The sequence below is a fragment of the Octopus bimaculoides genome, chromosome 4, assembly GCF_046866305.1.
Source record: "Octopus bimaculoides isolate indiv1 chromosome 4, ASM4686630v1, whole genome shotgun sequence".
NCBI classification, from domain to species: Eukaryota; Metazoa; Mollusca; class Cephalopoda; order Octopoda; family Octopodidae; genus Octopus; species Octopus bimaculoides.
In genome coordinates, this window is record NC_142931.1 from 103243531 (window position 1) to 103269399 (window position 25869).

The window sequence follows — 25869 nt, forward strand, 5'->3', positions numbered from 1 at the left end:
GTATTTTTATTTTAAGTCAGAGCATATCTACTTCAGATGTTTTCTATCAAATATTTTTATAATTCAAATTTCTATAAAAAAAAATTTTTTTAATAAACACAGTAAAATATCAAAGTTTTTATTTCCTAAACTTGGTGCCTCAATAAACTTTCACATTTTATCTTATGTTTTTTTGTTTTATTCAATTAAAAAAATATTTTTTAAACAAATAGTTTTGATTTTTTTATTGGAATTTAATGGTTACTAAAAATTATTAAAATTTTACTCTTATAATTTTTCTGTTTTCACATTTAAAATATTGAAATTTCTTCAAATAAATTCTTATTTGTTATTATTTGATACGTCCGTGTTTATTTTTCTCTTGTCTACATTTTCATTGCTTTAAATCACTTTTAACCAGTGTCACTTGAGGTACTACCAAGCTTCTCAAGATGGAACTTAGCTTACATGCACACAAAAGGACCCTGTAATGTATTTTCAGGTTACCATTTACTGAGTCTGTCTTCTGAGCCAGTTGCAAAGATGTAACCATAGGGATGTCTAGAAAACCACCAATCTATTCCTTTTATTTCATTTCATGCTCCAAATAGTCCGATACCAATATGGGAGTTTCATGTTAAAATAATAGACTCACACACACACACATTTGTGTTAATTATTTGAGATCACTGCTTGTGAATACCAATAATGGTGGGGGAGATTAATAATTACCAGAAAGCATTGTTATCACAGATTAATAATTATATACAAACTAGTTTGGTTAATATTGCAGATGTTTCTAAGGGATCAAGCTGGCAGAATCATTAGCATCCTGGACAAAATGCTTAGTGGCATTTCATCCATCTTTATGTTCTGAGTTCAAATTCTGCCAAGATTGATTGTGCCTTTTATCCTTTTAGGGTCGATAAAATAAGTACCAGTTGAGCACTGGGGTCAATCTAATCAACTTACCCCCTCCCCTGAAAATTCTGACCTTGTCCCAAAATTTGAAATCAATATTGCATCTGGATCAAATTGACCTGAGGCACAGGCATGATCATGTACTAAGAAGCTTGCTTCCCAACTATGTGGTTCCTGGTTCAGTCTCACTGTATTGCACCCTGGGAAAGTGTCTTCTACTATAGTCCTAAGCTGATCAAAGTTTTGTGAGTGGATTTGTAGATGGAAACTGAAAGAAGCCCATTGTATACAAACATATTTGTCATGTATAGATAGATAGATGTATATGTGTGTGTCTTTGTATCTGTGTTTGCCCTGCCACCACTTAACAATTGATGTTGGTTGTTTACAACCTCGTTAGCAGTTCTCTAAAAGAGACTGATCGAATAAGTACTAGTCTTTAAAAAAATAAATACTAGGGTCCATTTGTCTGACTAAAACCAGTGCTAAACTGGTACTTATTTTATCAACCCCAAAAGGATGAAAGGCAAAGCCAACCTCAGTGGATTTTGAACTCAGAATGTAAAGACACGAAATGCCGCCAGCTCACTGCATCTATGTTCTTTTTAAATTTTCTAAGAATATAGTGGTCATAGTTATATATTTCAGTGTCAAAGTTACTTTGTGTCAGAGGTCAGCCAGAAATCTATCCATTTCCATTTGCATTGATTCACTTAGCAAATATGTTTGAAGTGATCGGAGCTTATTGAAATCTTCTCCTTGTTCTATAAGACATTGGTTGTCTTCACTGTATCTTTGTGAGTTCATAACAATTATATTTTTAAGGTTATTCTCCACAAACTGACTTATTGAATCAATATGTGTATGATACTGACAAAATACTTGGTAAGCTCTTCTAGCCGTGTAAGTCTGTTCTGGTAGACAAATAGTTGGTGGTAGATAACCATATGAAAAGTCCTGCAAAATAATAACACTGATTATTACTATAAAGCTTTAGTATATTGTAAGACTTATAGTACACAATGTTACACAAGAATGTTAAGAATGGCTCTGAATGTTACATGGAGAGCTCATTTGACCAATGAGCAGCTTTATCAAGATCTACCCAAAGTAACTGAGAAGATTCAGCAGAGAAGGATGTGAATTGTTGGTCACTGCATCAGGTACCCAGAAGGACCTTGGTGCCAATTGTCTTATGGCAGTTGGTTGTAGGAAGAATCAACAGAGGAAGAAAACGTTTAACCTTTGTGAACAACTAGCTTCAGGACAGTGGAATGACGAATGTTGAATTAAGAACATGCATGGGGGACCACGATGGATATCATGCTCATGTGAAACCATTGAAGCATCTGAGAGGACAGCCAAACTAACTTCATTCAATTTTTCTTAGCCCCCCTTTTTTTCCACCAATGATTATCATTTGTAATAAAAGAGTCTGTTAATTTTCTCCCAAGCCTTTTTTGTTGGCTATTTTCAGAGTTTCTTGGAGTCTTAGCGTTTTTAACCTTTTTGTTACCATATTTCTGTTGAGATGCTCTATGTTTCTTTTAATTAATTTTAAATATAACAAAGAATCTTATAAAATAACTTAGTTATCCTTAATTCTTTAAGCCCATAACACTGATTTACTGGCGGATGGCTTATTTTTATCTATACCATAGCACCGCTCTATATTGTAGCACCAGTGGAGTGCTACAGTATAGTAAGATTCAGGAGGTGAGGACTCAAAGGGTTAAGCTAGTATTAGGAACATAAATTGTGACTTAGATTTGGTGGAAGATTTTAATTCAGAACTTTTGAAAACAAAACATTTGTATTACAGAGCCAGAGGCGATTTCAGGTGGGTTGGTATCAAAGGATTAAATGATCTGATAGCAGTGTTGTCATGCAAGATCACAAGAGAACATTTATGGAATATTTGACCTCTTTTATTTACTGAGACATCCCTCATTTTTATAGGACCACTGATATGCCTTCTTCAGGCACAAGCCTGGACAAGATTGTGTAGAAGGAACTCAATGATTTCAGTTGTGAACAATGGAGATATTAAGTGTGGAGTGTCTGGAAGAATTGGGTATGTGTTTAATAAAGACTGTAGGGAGTGAGACACATCATTAGTAAAGAATGTAGAATGGAAGAAAGATAGATGTATTAAATGTACAGTTTATTAGTTAAAATGAGGAGAAGTAATTCTTTTATCTTGTATTACTGAATGATGTGCTAAACGAAAAAAAAAATGACTTCAATACTTTCCCCAAATTTACATCAAGCAAAATGGAACTCAATATCTCTTTCGTACATTCAGTAATAGTGAAATTTGAGTGGTATTAATTTCAAGTGACCTTTATCCAGTGTGCACACTTTATAAATGCATGAACAATCATGGTGACCTGGTTTGATTAATAACTCTTAGTTAAGCATACAACAATTACTAGCATTTACATTTTAGTCTCTTAAACACTGTGCTTTCATATTAATTTTGTCACCTATATACTTCAGCCATTCAGACACTTTCATATCAATTTTCTTTTTATCAAATTTAAATTCTTACAAGGAAATATCTTAAAATTTTTATTTTTGAGAAGTTTTTAATTTTCACACGAGAGTAAAGATATATTAAGAATCAACTTGAAACTACAAGTAATAATTAGGTTATTCTGACACTAAACATACTGTGTTGTTAGAATGTTGGTTATTATATGACCTAAGACTTGGAAAGATAATTGTTAATGTTAAATTTTGGGGAGTACCTGATCAAGCACAACTGTTTGAATCCATTATTTCTCAACTCCTGTATCAATATCTCTTGACACTAATGTCTGTAGTCACCCATTAAGACACTAGATGATCAACAAATCTTAATATGTACCAAATGAAAAAAACAAAAATGCAGCAATGTCTCAAGTTTATCATTAGGCCTAATAGTCAGTGATAAAGTCCTTTAACCAATCATGATGATTATAAGCAACCATTAGTTTTAACCAGACTCCACTGTCTCTATGAATTCTCCAACATCACAAATCAAACTTGCCTGTATGCAATCACTAATACCACTATCTAGCCACCATCCTTTTACAAAGTACAAAGTATTTTACCTGACAATCTTCCATTCAATTTGGAAAACTTTTTAAAGGTGCAGATATGGCTGTGTGGTAAGAAGTTTGCTTCTCAACCACATAGTTCCAGGTTCAGTCCCACTCTGTAACATGTACTTTGGGCAAGTGTCTTTTACTATAACCTTGGGCCAAGGATTTGGTAGACAGAAAATGAAAAAATCTGTGATGTGTGTATATACATAGATATATGTGTCTGTACTTGTCTCCCATCATCACCACTTGGCAACCAGTTTTGGTGTGTTTACAGCCTCGTAACTTAACTATTCAAATAAGAGATTGTTAGAATAAGTACCAGGCTTAAAATCATAAGCACTGGGGTCAATTCATTCAACTAAAATGTCTTCGAGGTGGTTCCCTAGCATGGCTGCAGTCTAATGACTTAAACAGGTAACAAAAAATATATATGTTTACGAATACTTACAGATTTCTTGTTGCTTGTTTTTTGGAGAATATCAAAATAGACATTTTTCTGGTCCTCATTTCTTATAGATTTTTGCCTGTTGGGAAACATTGGAAATCTGATACATTTTATTTGAAACAAAATCTCTGCTTTCAAAAAAGTGCTTGTAAATTGTATTAACATCTAATTTGTTCATTTTTGTTTAGCTCATCAATAAATCAATATAAGAAGTAATGCATAATTATATCAACATTGCTTCAAGCGCTGTTCACTAACATTACATTGTATCCAAAGGTACAGCTAGGTGCTAAAGGTAGAGGTAGTGAGCTCATAAAAAAATATATTGTGACACATACCAAACAATTTTTAACTCCTTTCTCTTATATTATATGAAGTATTTCATAAGTTATTACATAGGCGCAGGAGTGGCTGTGTGGTAAGTAGCTTGCTTACCAACCACATGGTTCTGGGTTCAGTTCCACTGCGTGGACCGACAAAAGCCTTGTGAATGGATTTGGTAGACGGAAACTGAAAGAAGCCCATCGTATATATGTGTGTGTTTGTGTGTCTGTGTTTGTCCCCCTAGCATTGCTTGTCAACTGATGCTGGTATGATTATGTCCCCATCACTTAGCGGTTCGGCAAAAGAGGCCGATAGAATAAGTACTAGGCTTACAAAGAATAAGTCCCGGGGTCGATTTGCTCGACTTAAGGCAGTGCTCCAGCATGGCCACAGTCAAATGACTGAAACAAGTAAAAGAGTATACGTAATTGCATTCTTCATTCATTAATTTCATGTTTCATCGACATCATTGTGTGTGAAACTTACTACTGATATAGGTAACTAAAGAGTTTTAAAAATTTGTTGAAATGGCGCCAATTTTGTAAAATGTGCTCATAGTGGTGGTGGGAGGATCACTCCCCTTCCTCCTCTCTTAGCTATGCCACTGATTTCCCCATATATGTTTTGCAGAATATCGAAAATGATGGATATTCATCTACAATAATCAAACAATGTCAAGACAAGGAGACACAAGCATACACACTCGCACATACATATGTGTGTGTAATAAATCCACTCACACAAGGCTTAGGTCAGCCTGGGGCTATATCAAAGACACTTGCCCAAGATGCCATGCAGTGGGACAGAACCTGAAAAATGTGGCTGCAAAGCAACCTTCTTAACCACACAACCACACCTATATATACAGCCACCATGATTGACCGCTAGCCGCTAAAGCTTTTTCTATTCTCCACTCACATTTAGAAAAGTGGGCGAGATGTGTGTGTGTACACACATATATAACTACAAAAGCTCTGTACTGTCTTAAACATCAAACGATAGTAGACACAATGATTAGATCATGTGATTAGAATAAAGGAAGAATGATTTCTTCATAAAACCCTCTTCAGTGAATTAGCCATCAGGAAAAGACTACAAAGCTATATATATATATATATATATATATATATATATATACAGGGTGTGGTGAATAAACTGTCACCTAAATTATGCGAAAATGAAAATAACACTGACATCTCATTTGAACAGATATATTGATATATTTACCAAAATTACATAAATATATCTTGAAATACTAAAGAGTAAATTTATTCAATAAAATTGACATTGGCTTCAACCACGGCCTCCAGATGACTTCAGAATCTCCTGCAACTCTTCTGGATGGTCTCCTTGTTTAAGTTGGTGAATGCTGTTGTAATCCTTGCCTTCAGTTCATCTTTGGTGTTACAAGGAGTTTTGTTGGTCTCTCACTCAACTGTTGGGTTGCAGTCTGGGGAGTTAGGTAGCCAGATGTTAGGGGTGGTGTGGTTGCAGAAATTGTCTGACAGCCATGACTGAGTTGTTCTGCTTGTGTGACATGGTGCAGAGTCCTGTTGCCAAACATAGGGTTTTCCAGCAGCCACCCTCTTGACCCCGGGCAGCACTACCTCCTCCAGGCACTTGGTGTAGGCTTCTGTGTTGAGTATGAGGCTGTGTGGGAAGATGAATGGAGGCATAACATCATCATCAGTAGTGATCACTCTAAACACCATGATGTTGACTGGATGTTTGATTTTTATCACTCTCAGTACATGTCCTCAGATTGCACTGTCCTCTGATACCTAAACACTCTGAAATGTTCGTAGTGGAGCTTCTGCTGTGAATGCCAATCTGTACAGTATGTCATTTCCAAATTTCTGGCAGAGCAAATTGTATCATGGTGTTGTTTTTCTCACAGACAGTGCCCATCTGACCCTATTATACTGTGCAGTCGACAAAATCAAAAACAAACAATGTGCATGCACGAAATTAAAAATATGAAATGGCAAAATTTATCCATTGCACCCTGTATATTTTTTTTTTTTTTTTACTGAAGTCAAGATTTTAAAATTGAGACAAAATTGTGGAAAACTGAAGCCCGGAACCATACCAACTGACATAGCTCTATTACCATCAGAACCAACATTTTAGAAATAAAAAAAAAAGAGAAAATTTGAAGAAAATCACGAAGATGCAACAACAAGCATGCTCTCCAGCACCAACTCTTGCTTTGCCATTTTTTACCAGTTTTCTTGGACGATTAGCTACACACATGCACATGCATGAACATGCACACACACATGCATACAAACACACATACACTACACATACACACATGTGTGCATGCATGTCTGTACATGCACACACACACACACATTTTATTGCATATAACATTTTCATAGTTTCTGAGCAAGTTTTTTGAAATGTATTAAAATAATGCATCTCTTGTCCCTATACATTGGGATTCCTAGTAATAGTAATAGGTATTATACTAAGGAATCCCCATGTAATTCATAAAATATTGATTAATCTGAATGATATATACTTGCAAAATTGGTTCTGAACTTGTTCTTGATACATCTGTAAGTGACTTGCATCAACAGATCTGTTTCTGTGTGCTTCTAGGTTTTGTTGTGGCGTTTTCTCTTCTTCTTGCACGTTTGTTTGATCTCCTTTAGCTGGACTGTCCTCAGTTTTTGGTTGAGATTTGTTTCCATCATCCTTTTCCTCTTTTCCATCTGCAGCACTGGTGCTAGCAACCTTTGGCTTAGCTTCCTCTTTAACTGGAGGCTAATAAAGTAATAATAATAATAAATGAAATTATAGACAATCTAATTTTTGAAAAATGATTAATCTATGTTGTTTTCTTCTCTCTTTATTTTTAATTTTATGTATCAAATATATTCATTTAACCTTGATATTTGGAGCACAGCATGTATTTTGGTAACCAAAATTTCAGAACCTTTGGTGGTTTGGTTTGTTTACTCAGTCTTGATATATATATTTTTAACAGATAAACAAGTGTAGTGAGATTCCTGCTGAGTTTTAAACCATCACCTTTGGGTTTCCCAGCTCAGGCTCACAGCCTACCATATTGCCATAAAAAGCCAGGCCACTTTGGAAAATTTATGTCACCATAAAAGGCATTAATGCAAATGCAAATATGACTCGACCAATAAAATCAGGTGAGCTCAGATCTTCCCATCAAATAGTTAGGTCAAATCTCTTAGGAAATCTCTGCCAGCTTAGTAAAAGCTGGCAAATTAAATCTCAGACAGAATCATCCAGGAGTCATACGGAGCCATGTCATTTTACTCTGTGTGATGGTCTCTCCTCAACTTCTATGTTTTCTTATAGAATAACACAGAACTCTGTTGGTCAGTTTTGTAATGAGATGTTCTCATATTTTTCTACCCTCTCTGTCTTTAATAACTATGATCAAATATTATATAAATCACTAAAATATTTCATACAATCAAGACTTGTAACTGCCACATTTGATTGTCTCTTGTATGATGTAACATCATACAAGAGACGACATAGAAGTTGAGGAGTGACCATCTCACAGAGTAAAGTAACATGACTCCGTATGACTCCTGGATGATTCTGTCTGAGATTTAATTTGCCAGCTTTTACTAAACTGGCAGAGATTTTCTAAGAGGTTTGACCTAACTATTTGATGGGAAGATCTGAGCTCACCTGATATTATTGGTCAAGTCATATTTGCATTGACATTAATGCCTTTCATGGTGACAAAAATTTTTCCAAACTGACCTGGCATTTTTTTTTATTTTGCAATATTGTAGGCTATGAACCTGAGCTGAGAAACCCAAAGGTGATGGTTTAAAATTCAGCAGGAATCTCACTACACTTGTTTATCTGTTAGAAATATATATCAAGACCGAGTAAACAAATCAAACCTTCAATGGTTCTGAAATTTTGGTTACCAAAATACATTCTGTGCTCCAAATATAACCAGGTTAAATAAATATATTTGATACATAAAATTAAAAATAATTGTTGTACAAATGTAAATGCAAATGTTCCAGATGATAAAAAATATGAAAATTTATATAAATATTCATTCATGTGGTCATTCTCACCTTCACATGCTTCTCACCTAATATTGTGTACTATGAACAATGAATTAATGACTAAGATCCACACTAAACAGAAATTATCAGTAGATTTTGTAAACCTGGACACAAGTAAGCAATTTTGATTATGCAAAAGAGTTGATATTAACTTTAGCACAAAATCTAGAAACAGGAGGAAATGGTATAGACTATTAAATCAGCCACATCATTTGACTGCTATGTATTTTATTGACCGTAGAAATATAAAAGGTGGTGTTGAACTAGGGAGGATTTGAACTCCAAATGTAAAGGAATGCAGCTAAATACTATGAGGTATTTTGTTGGATGATTTATTAGATCTGAAAATTCAATGTTTTACAAAAATATGTTTAAATATACAAATGTTTTCTTATCCAGATCAAATTAAATGATATTTCAGAGATTTCTTAAATGAGGTGTTTGAGTGATTATGTGACTATTTATCCAGGATAACGGGTACTTGATCAATTTTTATTTATAAATACACATACACGTGCACGCGCACCGCACACACACACACACACACATTCACACAAATAGGGTCTTCTAGGTAGAAGTATTACCTTTTATGGTTGGTAGGCTGCTCTCCAACTGGATGGTAGATAGTTGTCACTTGTCCTCATCCATTTCCTAACTCTCTTGAGTGGCTCTAAATGCCATACCCTGATAAGCAGCTTCAGCTAAAGAATAAAACCATATGAAAGGGTGGTGCTAACATGCTGCCACTAAGTGAATTAGTTCCATGACGAAGTCATCAGCTAGGGCAGAAAAAGTTCTTAAACTGAATTGTAACTGTTTCATGTTTACAGCCAAGGTAAGCCCACCAGCTGAATATTTAGCCGTGGTTTAATAGTGAGTGGAATGGACTCTGCCAGATTCCATGGCCAAGATTTGCCATATGACAATGATGAACTAACCAAAAAATAATACCAATCACAGCCTAGATTAATAATGACCATGACATCTTTCTCTCACTGAGATGGATGGAAGATAAAATAAGTGCACTACAAGTGTCTTGAAATAGCATATTAGTGGAAGAGAGAATATATTGTGGAAGAGAAAATATTTGTGAAACATAGACTATAAGAACTCCAAGTCAAAATGTGAAACTAAAAATAGCTCATTCATGAGACAAAGATACAATTGGCACCTCCTCAGACTCAGTGAAAGCAGATGGAAGATCATTGAAGAAACACAGAATGAAAAAAGACATTTCAGTCGTGATAAGAACAGCCATACAGATAGTATAGGATTCCTAGTTAACAAATCCATCAAGAACACTGTACTAAGATGATAACCAATGTCAAATAGACTGCAACTATCCACCTCCACATGTGCAAGCTCCATGAGTCAGAGTGTCTATTCCAGTGCATCTCTCTCACCTCCTCTGGGGCAACGCCTTTTCCATTTTGTCCTCTGTGACCATGTGGAGGTCACAATTACAGGAAATTGTGCATTCCACTACTTAATGTAAAGTTACTCCACTTCAATTAAAAGGTAAACTCCTACAAATAAAACCCAACAGCATTACAGTTCACAAGTTTACATCCCAACAATAGACTACAATGATGAACACACTGAAGAATTCTATGTCATCAACAACAGAAACAGGAAAGGTATGATTATGATACAGAGTGTCTGGAATACCAAGGTAAGAAGGGACTCACAAAGTGACTGGGTTGTGGGGATTTCGTTGGTATTTTATGTAATGACACCTCAAATGAAGTGGGAATTGCACCAACTGAATTTTGTCAGTTATAAAAAACATGGTACTGTCAAACACCCTGGTATACACAACATATTCTGTATATAAGCGTGGCATACCCCCCCCCCCCCCCCCGCCAACTGATTCCACCACTCGATGGACCATATGTTAGTGCAAAACCTAAGTAAACAAACAGAAGACCATGAGAATAAGTAAGAGATTCATTAGGTTTTACAAAACCCTGCAAGAAACAGTAGTCAAATGACTTCAAATCACAACAAAGAAAATACCCGAAGAAGTAAATGTTTATTAACTTCTGTAAAAAAGAAAAAAAACAGAAGAAAGAAAGCTATGAGGTTTCATTTTGAAGGAATGGGATCATCAGATATTCAAGGACCTCCTTGATTCTTCAGACCCTAGACTGATGTTGAATAGGCTTTGACTATTATAAGCACAAGCTGCAACAGTGTGCACATAAAATCCAAGCAATTATATTTGTGTTGAATGGTATTTTTAAAATACACCAAAAATAAAATGAAAAAGTATTCAAAAACTGTTATTTACAGTTTCTTCTTTCTGTTTTTTCTTCAACTCTATTCTCTGGGCTAGCGTTAATCCATCATCTACTTTCTCCTTTTTCTTCTTCTTTTTTGGCATTTTCTTAAAGTTCCTACAAGTCTTCTACTGCAACTTCAACTCTGGGAAGTACTTTTCTTTTAACTGAAATAGATAAAGATATCAGACTTCCTTGAAATTTTCTATATGTTAATTGTTTGTGTTTTAACATTTAATCTAAACAACTGCATTAAAACAAACTTTGTCATATTACACTGCAAAACTACATTGTGTGTATATATATATATATATATATATATATATATACACATACATATATATGTGTGTATGTGTGTGTGTGTGTGCATGCATATATATGTGTATGTATATATAAACTCAGATGAATATGGTACTTAAGTTGGAGCACCAGAATTTAGTACGGTATTATCCATACAATTTCAAAGTAAGGTGATTATGTATATATATATATATATATAACATAAATAATATGGTGGCAAGAAATGGGTTCTCTATAAATTTGTCAAGCACTGAAGACAGTGGGTAGGCTAAAGGAGAAACACCAGCACCCCAGACTAAAGAAGCTCTTCACCCACATAAGATGTTGTTATCTATTTGGTGGGATATGAAAGGTTTAGTCCACTTTAAACTTTTAAACTCAAAGCAAGCGATAACACAGGAGATCTACTGCAAGCAGATTGGGTGGCTTAAGTCAGCGCTAGAAGAAAAATGACCATCTTTAGTTTCAAGACTAAAGTTGTTCTTCCATCAGGATAATACTTGCCCACATACAGCGAGAATGACATTTCAAAGGATGGAGCAGTTTGAATGGGAAATGATGCCTCACCTACCATATTCACCAGACATTGCCCCATCTGATTATCATTTACTCCACAGTTTTCAAAATCATTTGGGTGGATAAAATATGAATTCTGTAGATGAGGTCAGATCAGTACTGGAGGAGTATTTTTCATCACGGACAAGTGAATTTTGGAAGGGGTGGGGCCTTGCAAATCTACCAAATAGATGGAAGAGCATTGTAGAAAATGAAGGCGAATATATTTTAGATTAATAAAAAACTTTGTTTATCTTAATTGTGAAAAATAAAGAAGTATAAAAAAACATACTATTTATGGGATGACCCAACACACACATGTATATATATCGATAGATACAACAATGTTATATGCCATTACTTATGTTTCACATTTGTATCATTGGGTAATTGTACACAGATTAGCCTAATAAATATAATTATACAGGCTACGCTGTGAGATTAAGAAGTTAGCCTTCATAACTATATGATATCAAGTTCAGTTCCCCTGTGCAACAACCTAGGTAAGTGTCTTTTACTAGAACTCTAGGACAACCAATGCCTTGTGAGAGAATTTGGTTGATGGACACTATAGAAAGCCTGTCAAAGATGTGTGTGCGTGTGTGTTTACATACATATGTCTGTGTGTAAGAGTGAATAATAAGAAGTATAAGAAGCTGTAAAATAATGCTTCAATAATATATTCATCAAACCCATGCCACCATTGAAAAATGAACAGAAAAATGAATGAACACACAGACTATGCTTGTAAGAGAAACATTTTTTTCTTCTTTTTTTTTGTTCATTACAAATGATATATAAGACACTTAAGGTTGCAAGCTGGCAGAATGGTTAGCATGCCACGTAAAATGCTTAGTGGCATTTATTTCAACTGTCTTTATGTTCTGAGTTCAAGATCAATTTTGCATTTCATCCTTTTGGGATTGGTAACATAAGTACTGGTTGAGCACTGAGGTTAATGTAGTTAACTTACTCCCTCCCCTAAACTTACTGGCCTTGTGCCAAAATTTGAAAGCAATGCAGGAGACACATGTATTATCAATGTTTGTTAATAACATGCTGCAGTAATAGAATCCTGTTTCTTTTTACAATTTTTGCATTTCTACCTCATATAAATAATGTACCTGTCTTATAACACATTAAGACAAAACACAGCTGACAAAATAATGTTTGGTTTACCTTATTGCAACTTTCCCATTTCTTTAGTAAATAAACTAATATCCATAGCAGTGAACTTTTAGTTTCAGTGAATGCAAGATAAAATAATATCACAAGAATGATGGAATAATGGTCAATATGAAAAGACTCAAGAAAATACTGGATACTTTACGTGTCAAGAATCAAGTTGTTTGAGTTAGTTATTTATGGTTTGCTTGTCTTGTTCAATGTATCCGACTGATTACCTTCAGCTTTCAGTGTTGTTTAGCTTAAGGAAGATCAATATAAGTCTGTGCAAAACAATTAGAACCTCTCTCTTGACAATGTTAACTGATTGATAGACATAGTAAACACACTTGTTCTGATTATAGAATCATATCTGACAATGATAACAACAGCTTTCTTAACACAATATTCTCTTTCTTTCTTCTTTCTTTCCTATTCATATATTTTACCTTGATCACCAACTCTCTTACTCTTCTTCACTCTTTTTGTCTTATTAGCTTTTTTCCAGTAACTAATCAGAAGAAGATGGATCATATCCATGACCATTGTGGTCTCTTCCAGATTAGTGGTGTTGATTCAGTTGATGATAGTCAGTCACAATATACACCAGTTAATGTTTAAAGGAATACCATAAACAGGAAAAGAATTCTAGAAGGCTGCAGTGCTGGGGAAAAGGGTTTAGTGCAAGATGTATGTGATTACTCAGTCGGTTGAAAAATTGTCTAGAATGAAATCAGGAGCTAAAAAAGGTTGAGACCATTATTTTGAGACATGGGACAAAAAATAGCTTATAATTACTAATGTTTGAATCCCCCAGAAAATGAGCTCATGACATAGAGGGTTGGAAAAAAATCATCTAAATGACTATGTAGATATCTGTGCTTATGAGAGAGAGGGGAGTGAGGGAAAGAGGGAGGGAGGGAGGGAGGGAGGGAGGGAAAGAGGGAGGGAGGGAGGGAGGGAGGGAAAGAGGGAGGGAGAGGGAGAGAGAGATGGACTATACATGAGAAATGTATAACTAGTCTTCATATACTTCAGCCATCCAGTTTTGATCTGATTAATTTGTTTAGATCAACTTGACAATATATTCATTTTTTACTTATTTATTTCTCAGTGTTTAATTCAACAAGATATCGTAAATTATCACCAAGTTCAAAAACAAAAAGCGCAATACAGAAAGGTTGGCATTGTTTATACTGTCCAAAAATGTTGATCACCTAATCTTACTGAAATTAATTCCGTAGAGGTCAACTTTGCCTTTCATCCTTTTGGAGTTGATAAAATAAGTACCAGTTGAGTACTAGAGTGAGTCGATGTAATTGACTTATCCCCTCCCCCAAAATTGTTGGGCTTGGGCCAAAATTTGAAACCAATCTTACTAAAGTTAAAATAACTACAATCAGTCTCACTCTATAGATATACTCTGTGGATTAAACCAGCAGGTTTGTTTATAGGATGCATGATGGCTTATTTTCCCCCAAAGGCCCTAAGAGTTATGCCAGTGGAGCACAAAATCCTATGATAAGCCAGGCCAATATGGACCACCTCTTCCCAGCAGTAAAGATAGGTTTGTGTAGGGCCAACACTCCTCCCTACTGAGAAAAAAGCAAAGTTTCAAATTCATTGATGACAATTCAAAGTGAAAGATACTCTGATGGCAATTCAGAACCTCCTGGAAGAGGAAGGCCATTCTTCTGGGAAACATAGGATATGTCAGCATTCATCAGGAACCTACAAGGGACGAGAGGATATTTACCTTGTGCCAAGAGAGTCCTAATGTTTGAACTGGCATTCTGTCAGTTACAATGACGAGTGTTCCAGTTTATCTGATCAATGGAACGCAAACAGACAAACACATGCACACACTCATACATACATACATACATACATACATCTACTTAAGCGCCGTTGTAATATAATTATCTTCGATATCCACTTGGTAGTGAAAGCCTATCTTAGATGAATCAAATTTAGAAATAACTGTTGATGATCACCAGCTATCACAACACTGCTTATATAGATCTACTGCATCTCAATTTGATAGACTTTCAAAATACGGGATGGTCCTGTCTGGAACGTCTTTGATCAAAGGCTTTATATATGTGTTCTTAGATCAGGCTTGCCAAATGTATTTTGATGAAAGTACCAGATTTTGCTCAAAAAGTACCAAAATTTAAATATTGCCTATAATTCGACAGAAATGCGTAATATATATCATTCATGATATACAGGGCTTTATTTTAAAGTGACCTACACATATTTAATGTACTTACTTTATAATTAGAAGGCTGCATTGTCAACAGGGTGAGGTTCCTCTTTGTACCAATGTCCTTGTCCTTCTTTTACTTTAACACAAAGCGCTGCATCGGGTGTATAAGTTGTGCAGTTTACATCATGAAGAAGACTTTGTGAATGTAGCAGAGCATTGATTGTTTGGGTATGCAGTTTAGACCTGTTCTTGATTTTAATAATATTTAGAACTGAAAATACTCTCTCGGCTGCAGTGGTAATGATAGAAGCTGAAACATAAAGCACCATAGGACTGGATAACGAGCTTTATATCTGCATTTTTCCTTAGAAATTTTATACCAATAATCCTCTGGTTTAGTAGCTTCAGTTATGTCATTGTTATCTTGAAGTTTAAGTTCTCTCCATTTTTTATTAAGAGTTTCAATCTGACTCTCCTGAACAATATTTGGAAATGTGCATGCCAGAGGAACACTTGAACTTGGACCATTGCAATCACGAATACTAACTGGGCTTAGTGCCTCTAGAAGCTTCAGATTACGGAAGGAATCATTGTCAAAGAAGCATTGAAAAAATTCCTTCCTAAGGTGCACATAAAATTTTAATGTTTTCACATGTAATTGTTTCAATTCAGTAGTATTAATAGATGAAGCTTTCTTTATGTAGATGCTTTCAACTTTTCACTCCTCTGTAAATTTTAGCTATGGGAAGATACACTGATGGATCATTGATGTTAATTTCATGTAGCTCTTAAATTTTCAGAATTTCTTTTTTAACAAAATTACCAAGCATTCCCTTAAGAGTTCATGTAACAGATTTGTGCAGTTTATGCATCCTATAGCTACTGATTGGAAATCTAAGTTCAACTTAATTATATCTGGCAAAATATATGTTAAAAATGCACAATACATATCTGTGATTGGATTTGTTAATGGATTCAGTACATTTGAAGCTGCACTGTTGTTACCTTCAATAGCGTGCAATTGTATTCTTTTGACAACTTGTTTTAAAGACAGTCACCTTGTACAACTTACATGTAATGATTTATGTGGATTTGTTTGAGTATATGCCTGAAACTCTTCATATTCCTGCAGTCTCTTTGGGCTATTTGAGAGGAATGAATATATGCTTCTAGCAACTTCTAAATATGAAGGTAATTCTGAATATGCCTTTGTTGCACAGATATGCATAGAGTGACAAACAACCCCGAATAAAGAGAGAGAGAACTTTGTTCTTCAGTAATGCTTGCACACCTCCTTTCTGACACATCATTACACTAGCATTGTCACTGGCAAATCCTATTAAATTTTTAAAAGGAATATCATTTAAGGTGAAGAATCTTTCAATAGAGGAAAAAATTCCATTACCAGAGCAATCCTTCTCTTCCTAAAGAATTAAATAACTATGAATAATTTTTTGAGTGCTACAATCATAAAATCTAGCTTACAGAACAAGCTGTTTTTTTTTTTTTACATCAGTAGTTTCATCAACAATTAATGAAAACTTGCACTCTTTGAACTGTTTAATGAGGTTTTCAAAGTAATATGGGCCTAAAATTTTTATATATTTGAGTAGCTTCGGTTCTTGCACATTTAATATCTTTAGCTATTTTGGAATCAGGACATACATTCTGAATTAGTCTCACTGGTAAGTTATGTTCTGCAATGAAGGGACAAAACTTAAGCTCTGCAGCTGCTACGTTTGTAATATGAACAGAAGTTGCAGGCTGCAAAAAGTTGGTCAGCTTTCAACTTCTATTTTCTGAATTAACATTTTAAATGTTTATCCGTTTTTCTGTGCCTCTCCAGACGAGTTTCACTGCCTTGAATTTCACAACGACAAAATTTACAGTATACTCTTTCGATATTTGTTGGATAATTTATGATTATATTGTTTAATTCTTTTCTTTATCGGAGTTAAACCTAAGTCAATTTCATCACTGCATTTATCTTTCGTATTCTTGCTTATCATGAGGGTTATAGATCACTTATAGTTGATAAAAGTTTAACGAGATAGTAAGGAAGCGCTTGTCACTTATGTATAAAACATGCTACTGACTGGCATTAGAGGCGGCAACCCGGTGATATTAGATGGTACGGTACGAGACACGCATGCCTCGTTATTAAATGTCGCAAAATATATTTTGATATAAAATAGTTAGTTCAATAGTAATGCAATGTATTTATTGTTACACTGTTCACTTACATACGCTGTGAATTTTTTATTTTTACATAAAGCGAAACGATTTGAAAAAAAGTACCAAATTATTGCAGCGTAGTACCAAAAGTATTACCGCACACTAAAAGTACCAAATTTGGTATAATAATACCAGGTTCGGCAAGCTTGTCTTAGATAATGTCAGTCAAGGAGTACTATGCCTAGGAGAGGGAGTAGACTTTGACTAAAATTCACCGAGTGTCTGAGCTGCTAAAAGCAGCAGTTGAGACACCCTGATAGTTAAACATCATCCACACACACACACACACACATCATACAAGGAAGTGAACAGTGTTTGTGCATTGGTTCAATATGTCGCAGGTTAAAGAAAGATGTAATGAAAGATGTAGTGGTGGTGATGATAGTGTTGTTGGTGTTGTTATTGGACAGTGGTGTCCTCAGTGCTGGAGTAGTCGATGATGGTGTTGTTGTAGTGGTGAGGGTGGTTATAGTAGCGGTAGTAGTTGTGGTAGTTGTTGTAGAGATAGTTGTGGTGGCGACAATAGTGATAGTTATGATGATGGAGGTTGTGATTTCGTTTTAGAAGTGGATTTGATGTTTCTAATTTAAACTTCACAGTGTGTGGTCTTTTTGGTACAGCGGGCGATAGTGTTGCTGTTGTTGTTGTTGTTGTTGCTGCTGCTGCTGTTGCTGTTGCTGCTGATGATAATGATGATAGTGGTGGTGGCGGCGGCGGCAGTGGTGGTGGTGGTGGCGGTGGTGATATACCATTTGAGAAGATCTAAATGGAATAAGTCTGTCAAGATTCAGTGCGTTTATTTCAGCCTAATCTTTAATTGCATGAACGGAAGAATCGTCTAATGTTGCCAGTGAAACAGTAGCTTTGCCACAGCCTCACCACATGCGATCTCCCACACACAAATGGCCACCACCTTTAAATAGTCACTTACATGTTGACACATGCACGTCACACACTTCTATACATTTGCACGTGTATTTGCGCGTATATTACAAATATACAGAGGCACACGGAAACATACGCAAATATAAATATTCACATATTCCCACATATATCTATGGATGTATGTATGTGTATGTGTGTGTGTATGTATGTATGCATGCATGTATATATGTATGCATGTGTGTATGTATGTACCAGACACACACATATTTATATATTTATATATATGTGTGTGTGTGTGTGTGTGTGGTCGGAGCAATGTTACGCCACCTCCTCTAGGAAGACGAGCTTACCCTTTAGTTTGACTTGCACCTCCCAGTCTGATAGAGGATGTAGAATAAAAAAAAACGGGTCTCCTATTATTGCTTTCGCTTTAAAAGCCTCCTTGTCGTCTGGCTTAGAATCTATCTGATACCCTTTAGTGGTGATGGCTTCTGTTTGCTGGCCTTAATTCTCTGCAGATCCATTCATTTAATAGTTTCTTGTATCGACCTTCTCGCAGTACCCTAGAACATCCGGTACGAGTGTTGCTCCTCACTGCTTGCAAGGCGGACCTTCCTCCTTTACTCCACATGTTAAGATTATTTGGGGTTGTCAAGAACGGCGGCACACACTAAGAATGACAATTTTCAATGGTCAGTACTCCAGAGTTCCAACCCAGGAGAGTAAAACCTCGAGGACCTAGTTTCAGTGTATCTAATGTCCCTGGCAGGCAAGCTCTACCGCTGTTACACAGCGTCCTTCCTCTGTTGAATCGCAGATCCTTTGCAATATGAGCTTTCCATTGCCAATGGCATTAATATTTTTCCACCTCTCGGTGCTGTAGTTGCCATGTCCTAAGTGTCCTTGACTACTACAATAATCTCCTGATGCTTCCAGTACGTTTTCGCTTCCTTCATACTCTCCTAGGGATTCCACCTTTTGTTGCACTTTATGGCTTTGTTGTCGCGTCTGACTTTATAATCATCGAGTAGTAACAACACGCTGGCTGCTCTTACTTCGGTGGCTTCGAATTCCTTCACCATTGTTGAAATTGGTAGATGCTTACAGGTTGATTGATCAGAGAGTTAAGGGAAATGGAACGCCCAATCACCTTCGCGTTAATTTACTGCACAACTTCTCCAGTGTTTCCATCTTAGTCATGGCAAAGCCATATAGCAAAACTGACCACAGCAATCTCGATAAGATATCATACTGGAAGCACTACACTTTAAACCTCCCAAGTAGATGGCTTTTATCAACTGCCTTCAGCCTCTTGTTTAGTTGGGTTTTGATGTCATTGTCCTTAAGGATAAAATCGTAATTCTTCCCAAGGCATCGGATTCTTTTCTCTTAGACTGTTAGCATCTGAGATCCCTAAATGCAAACGATGTCATTTCTGTCAGCGTTTCTGTAAGGATACACATATATTTAATCATATGTATGTGCAGTCTATCATTCAGATAGAGTGTGCATTAGAGCTATATTATCTCTTGTGTCTTTCTTTTTAAAGAAGGTAGGGGATAACTGGAAAGATCTTTGGTTTTGGTTGGTTACTATTTCTATTAGTCCGTTTAAACACCTATTGGTTTCCTGGTTGTACTTCACCTTGGGCAAAAGATTCATGTTGTGTATGCTACTGGGTTTCGTAACATACACAACATAAAGCTAATGCTGTCTATTCACTGCTCTTTATTCATAATATCATTTATCCGTTGCATTCATAATAAGAATACCTACATGTGTCTCCATATAAACACGTATACATATGTACATAAATATATGTGTGTATGCGTATACAAACATACACATGCATAGATAGATAGATAGATAGATAGATAGATAGATAGAAAGGGAGAGAGAGGGGGCAAAATAGATATATACACACATTCATACAAACATATATACATACACATACATACATACATACATACATATTTACACACGCACATATATCTATATAATTAGCTGCTATAGAAGATACAGAAAAGTAATTGTCATCTCAGAGTATGAAAAAGTCATATTTATATCCTTATAGGTGGGCGTAACCCAACCTCAAATAAGGAACATAACAAATTTGAGGAACTTTTGAATTTTAAAACATTTAAACATTTAAATTTTTGATTATATGAATATATGAATATTTGAATCCAATAAATCGTAAGTTTTCCATTTTCAATACATTTCTAAGAATGCTCTATGAAAATGAATACATATACACATACATACATACACACACACACAAATATAGAAACATACATATGTAGTGAAACTACTTATCGCCATTAAATACAAAACTGCTATCGCCATTCTTCTCATTTAAATATAAACAAGCGCGAGCGTAGCAGAAAACATCAACCTTGTCATCACGTGACTGATCATTATTCGAATCGGCAACTTCTTCGAACCATTCCCGCCAGAACGCAAACTGACCAATCACGGCCCCTAATAAGGTCACTTGATAGAGTATTTTTCTGAAGCCTTCGAGAGCCGATAGTTTGTTATAAATAGCTTTAACTCGGAGGCCAAATTTGTCTCGGTTCAGTTTCTCTTTGAGATCTGTTCCATGTACCACACGACAGCAGCAGCAGCGGCAGCCAGCGACACATCAACAGCTTCGTCCAACGATGACCACCAACAACGCCGCCACATCAGCAACATGAGTCTACGACTACTAATGAGCATCATCGTCATGACCAACACGATTCTACGATTACTACTAACCAGCATCAATCTCCACCAGCGTCAACACAACTTACTATGTACACCAAACTAAACCACCGCGGCACATCTCTCTCTTCGATTCTGTTAGGTGACTTAGCTTCACCACGATAATAAACAGACAAGAGATTTCAGCCAGCGACGAACATCTGTATAACAAGAATCACAGCCTGGCATGGAAGCCACAACATCACAACCAGTGATCGCTCTGCCACACTCACAGCCTCAACTACTTTCACATACAGACTTTTCCTATAGTGTACTCAGAACTGGTATAAATGCTCATGGTTACTGATTCTTTCTATCTGCTTTAATATCTCACATACACATACATGTATCACTCACATACATACTTTTCTTTGTATGACGGCCTGTCTTTGATTATGTTATTATATGTCGCATTCACACTCACACACAGACATACATCTTTTATGCCACAATAAATATCTCTGTTATTCATCTCATACGGTTGTGATCTTTCATTACTGGTCATCTATGTTATCGTAGTATAACATATTTGTATATCATCTTTGATATATAATTTTGTGTTCGACCGTGTGACACGTTTAAATAAAAGGAGTCCTCTGTTTCTTCCATTCGTCACCATATCTCCTTTTTGAGTTCACACGGTCGTTCTTACACATATATTATCTCATATTATTGCTTACTAATTAATATCTTCCGGTACATATATATCAGAGGTGATTCCAGATCATCAGCGTCACTCGGGCTCATCACAGATTTCGTCACTCGGCCTCATCACAAGTTTCAAGTTTTTCCGCAATATTTCTAGCCCAAGAGTCCTTAAAAATGAATCTGAAACTGAGCCCTCTTTTCATCAGAAACGAGGTGTGAGTAATCACCGATATCAACAACATCAATGATATTTTTTGACACAGGGCAGGCGCTGAACGAAAATAAATCAACTGCGACCAGGCTCAATAAAAGGAGCCCGAGTTATTGGCTGCAATTACATATTTGAAGTCAGTGTTGGCAGAAATTAAATAATCTTGCAAATACACATTCACTGTACTGAATTTATACTCGGGCTAAGCCCGAATAGCCAGAGTGCTGGAGTCGCCGCTGATATGTGTGTGTGTGTGTGTCATTATTCAGTTACATTTCAAGATTTATTGCCCTCTATACTAAGCGAGGTGGTACCCCCTCCACTGACATTTCTTATTCAGGAGAGAAGCACGAGCGCCTGTCAACAATCTATTTGCCAGCTTTGGTTTACGCCTGATCCAGCATTCCAGTTCACCAAAAGAGCTGAACCTAGGAAATATCTCATTAAGAAACAGAGACCACACCCGCTCACTGTCTCACTTATTCAGACTGCTATTATATATATGTAGTGGTCCAGTCCATTCTTGCCAGGGGGTGTTGTACTCTTGCACAACATCAATGACAAAGAACTTTATATTTCATATTACAAGCCATAAATTAAAAGTTGCATTACAAGTATGAATGCTGACCTGTTTTTTTTTACATAGTTTTTTGTAAAATAAGTTACAAGTTAATTGTTTGTGTAGTAAACTACAAAATAATTACATTCTCTTAATTTCTTGTAATTCAGAATGTTCCATGGTCTCAGCAGACAAAATGGAAAAGGCGTTGGCCTGCAGGAGGGCAAGGGGGATGCACTGCAACAACTACCTTGACTCACAGGCCTCACACTTGTGGATAGCCATCTCCACCCCAATAGCAGTGAGCAGGGATATGATCTGGGGACATAGAACATTGGAGGTCTCCACTGCCACAGGCATGACCTATACCTGTCAGAGAGTGACCGACATTTTGACAGTTTGCTTTTCTCAGCCTAGAGAGCAGCAGGCTGAACACACCAAATTGCCACTGGAGAATATGTCACAGCATGTCCCATCCCAGATCATGGACATTGGTCTCACAAGGGCAGGATTTTAACATTTTTCTTTCAGTTCTTCAAATCATAATATCAATTGCCCATAGAAAAATTAAATTATTACAAAAAGGAAGGAGATGAAATTGATTGACTATACAATACGATGTTGTTGATAAGGATGGATAAAGTTGTTTACATACTGTGTGACAAGTTAACTATGAATAGAAATTGGAAAGTTAGTATTTTGACACTTAAGATTTCAAATAATATATGACACAACAGCTAAAAGAGAAACATTCCCAATCAAAGAACATTAAAATTCTTAATAGGACCATTGCATTTAGTAAGCGCAAGTTTTAGCATTTCATAAACTATTGTCAATCATGGAAAATTACTAAATGATGCATCGTTTTATTTGACTTCCATAAGAAAAAATTAATTATAAGGTGCATGAATGAATTAACAATAAACAAGAATACTGTTAGAGATAGAGTTATGGAAATTAATACTAATGTAGTAATACTAACCATGTCAGCCTAGTAACAAGTGAAGGTTATGACACATCAGCAACCTTAGTCTACATTTTAGCCAATCATTGTCCTGGTGTATTTGTGTTGGTGTTAAGAGTAATGAAAAATTCAATGAAGTTTTGTACTAAATGATGGTTATAAAATACAAACCAGAGGAGAGCAAGCACTGGCAGAGGACAGCAGAGGTTTTCTTGATCAACCAGCAGCCATGCCACTATTGAATTGCACTCCACTTGTAAGCTTCTTATTCGAGTTCCAGTTCCTTAAGACTAAAGAAATAATTGTAATTTATAGAAGGAGGTACTCCAAAGGTATCACAAGCCTTCAATTTCATTATACCACTTTGACCTTAAGCTAAAAGATTATCTCACCAAGTCTCAAGACTTACATTTTCTCCTCTCATCAAACATATTCTCACACACAAGCTACTGGCATTCAGCATATCAGCATTCGGCATGTAACATCAATATGGAAATAAAACTGAGTCGTTAAAACTAAATATTGTGGTTAGTTTTATGTGGGAAATGACATGCTGCCAGAACAAATTTTTAGCTACCAGTTCACCCAGCCTCACTTACAAAATCATGTTCAACATTTAAATAGCTATAACTTTTCTCCTTTTGTCATGATAAAACCTCTGATATTGTTATTAATTTAGTTAACTATAATTGCACAATATTTTTATAGATTCTGTTCATGAGAAATTTAAGTAAAGAAATTTGCCTCTAAACATACCAGAAAAATACATACATGACATAACTGTGTAGTTAAAATGTTTCATGAAAGACAAAGAGATATGTCAAAAATTGTTTCAGTTTCAACTGATGGGTCCTCTAATATGGTAGTTCTAAATCAATGGTTCTCAACTGGGGTCCATATAAGATTTTGTTAAAATTTATATGTAATAAATCGGTTACACCTCTACAATGCACAAAATGTTATAACAATTTTCTTCTATACAATTCCTAATAACATTAGATAGTAAAAATATAATAGTATTTTTTAAACATCAAGTGGCTAGGTGGGGCCATCCAGGTACAATAGAAATCAAAGGGATTGGCATAAACAAATATTTAATTAACTTTTAAATGAGGTTGAATAAGTTTACAGCAGTTTAATTATCTACATTAGCTGAGACATAGCTAATTACATGAATGATTTGTTGAATCTTTAAATGATTACTTTTAAATATGGAAAGCATAGAGCATGATTTTCTGTAGCTAAATCATTATGCTTGGTCCAGTGAATTTATGTTTTTCAAAGAATTTTCAATGTATATGAATAAACATAATATTAAACTGCAAGGTTTTTGGAAATCTGCCATTGTGATGTGTGATTTGACCCAAAGATTTAATAGTAAACTTAACATATAGGTGTAGACATGACTATGTGGTAAGAAGCTTGCTTCCCAACCACATGGTTTGAGGTTCAGTCCCGTATTATACACACATACATCATGTTATATACACACACACATAAATGTATGAATGTGACTAGAATAAAATTTGTTTTTAATGATATAGAAAGAAATAAAAGGAAAAAAATATGACTTATAAATATTTAGCAATTTAATTCTTTAAATAAAAATAGTGTCCTGGATTTGATTCATTTAGATTAGTCCATTGAGAGAAGAATATGTACAGACGTAATGTCTAGGAAAAATATGTGCATGAGAAGCTTTAAAAAAAATGAGAATATTACAAAGTTTTTCAAAGACAGAAACTGGCATATGAAATTAAATACAAGAGGAGAAAACTGACATAAAAGAAACAACCTTACATATTCTTTTCTACTCTAGGCACAAGGCCTGAAATTTTGTCAGTCAGTTTGATTGACCTCAGTATGCAACTGGTACTTAATTTATCGACCCCGGAAGGATGAAAGGCAAAGTTGACCTCAGCGGAATTTGAACTCAGAATGTAATCTTTTCTGCTCTAAGCACAAGGCCTGAAATTTTTGGGGAGGGGCCAGTTGATTAGATCGACCGCAGTATGCAACTGGTACTTAATTTATCGACCCCAAAAGGATGAAAGGCAAAGTCGACCTTGGTGGAATTTGAACTCAAAACGTAACGACAGACTAAATACCGCTAAGCATTTTGCCCGAAGGGCCAACATTTCTGCCAGCTCACATATTGTATAAGAAGTGTCTGTCTACTTTCAACAAGATATCAGAAAAAAAGAGTGCTAGAAAGCATATCAAGAGCTCATTATTTTGTTCTTCTAGTGTGAGCAAAAGATGTTCATCCTTTCAATATATTTTG

The 25869-nt window shown here is 35.6% G+C and overlaps 1 protein-coding gene across 3 annotated transcripts in view; it reads right to left on the reverse strand.

Annotated features, from left to right (window-relative positions):
- Positions 1-25869, reverse strand: part of LOC106878792 (uncharacterized) — an 82719-nt gene continuing 56850 nt past the window's right edge. The window contains exons 1-5 of one of the 3 annotated variants that reach the window (XM_089351127.1): positions 15403-15538; positions 11122-11277; positions 7283-7527; positions 4438-4513; positions 1-1857 (exon numbers count right to left, since the gene is read on the reverse strand). In XM_089351127.1, the coding sequence (XP_089207253.1) occupies positions 1567-1857; positions 4438-4513; positions 7283-7527; positions 11122-11214 (705 nt within the window). In that variant the 5' untranslated portion in view covers positions 11215-11277; positions 15403-15538 and the 3' untranslated portion in view covers positions 1-1566. Of the gene's footprint in view, positions 1858-4437; positions 4514-7282; positions 7528-11121; positions 11278-13295; positions 13414-15402; positions 15539-25869 lie in introns of those variants that run through there. The other 2 variants (XM_052967321.2, XM_052967323.2) reach the window with 2 other exon arrangements.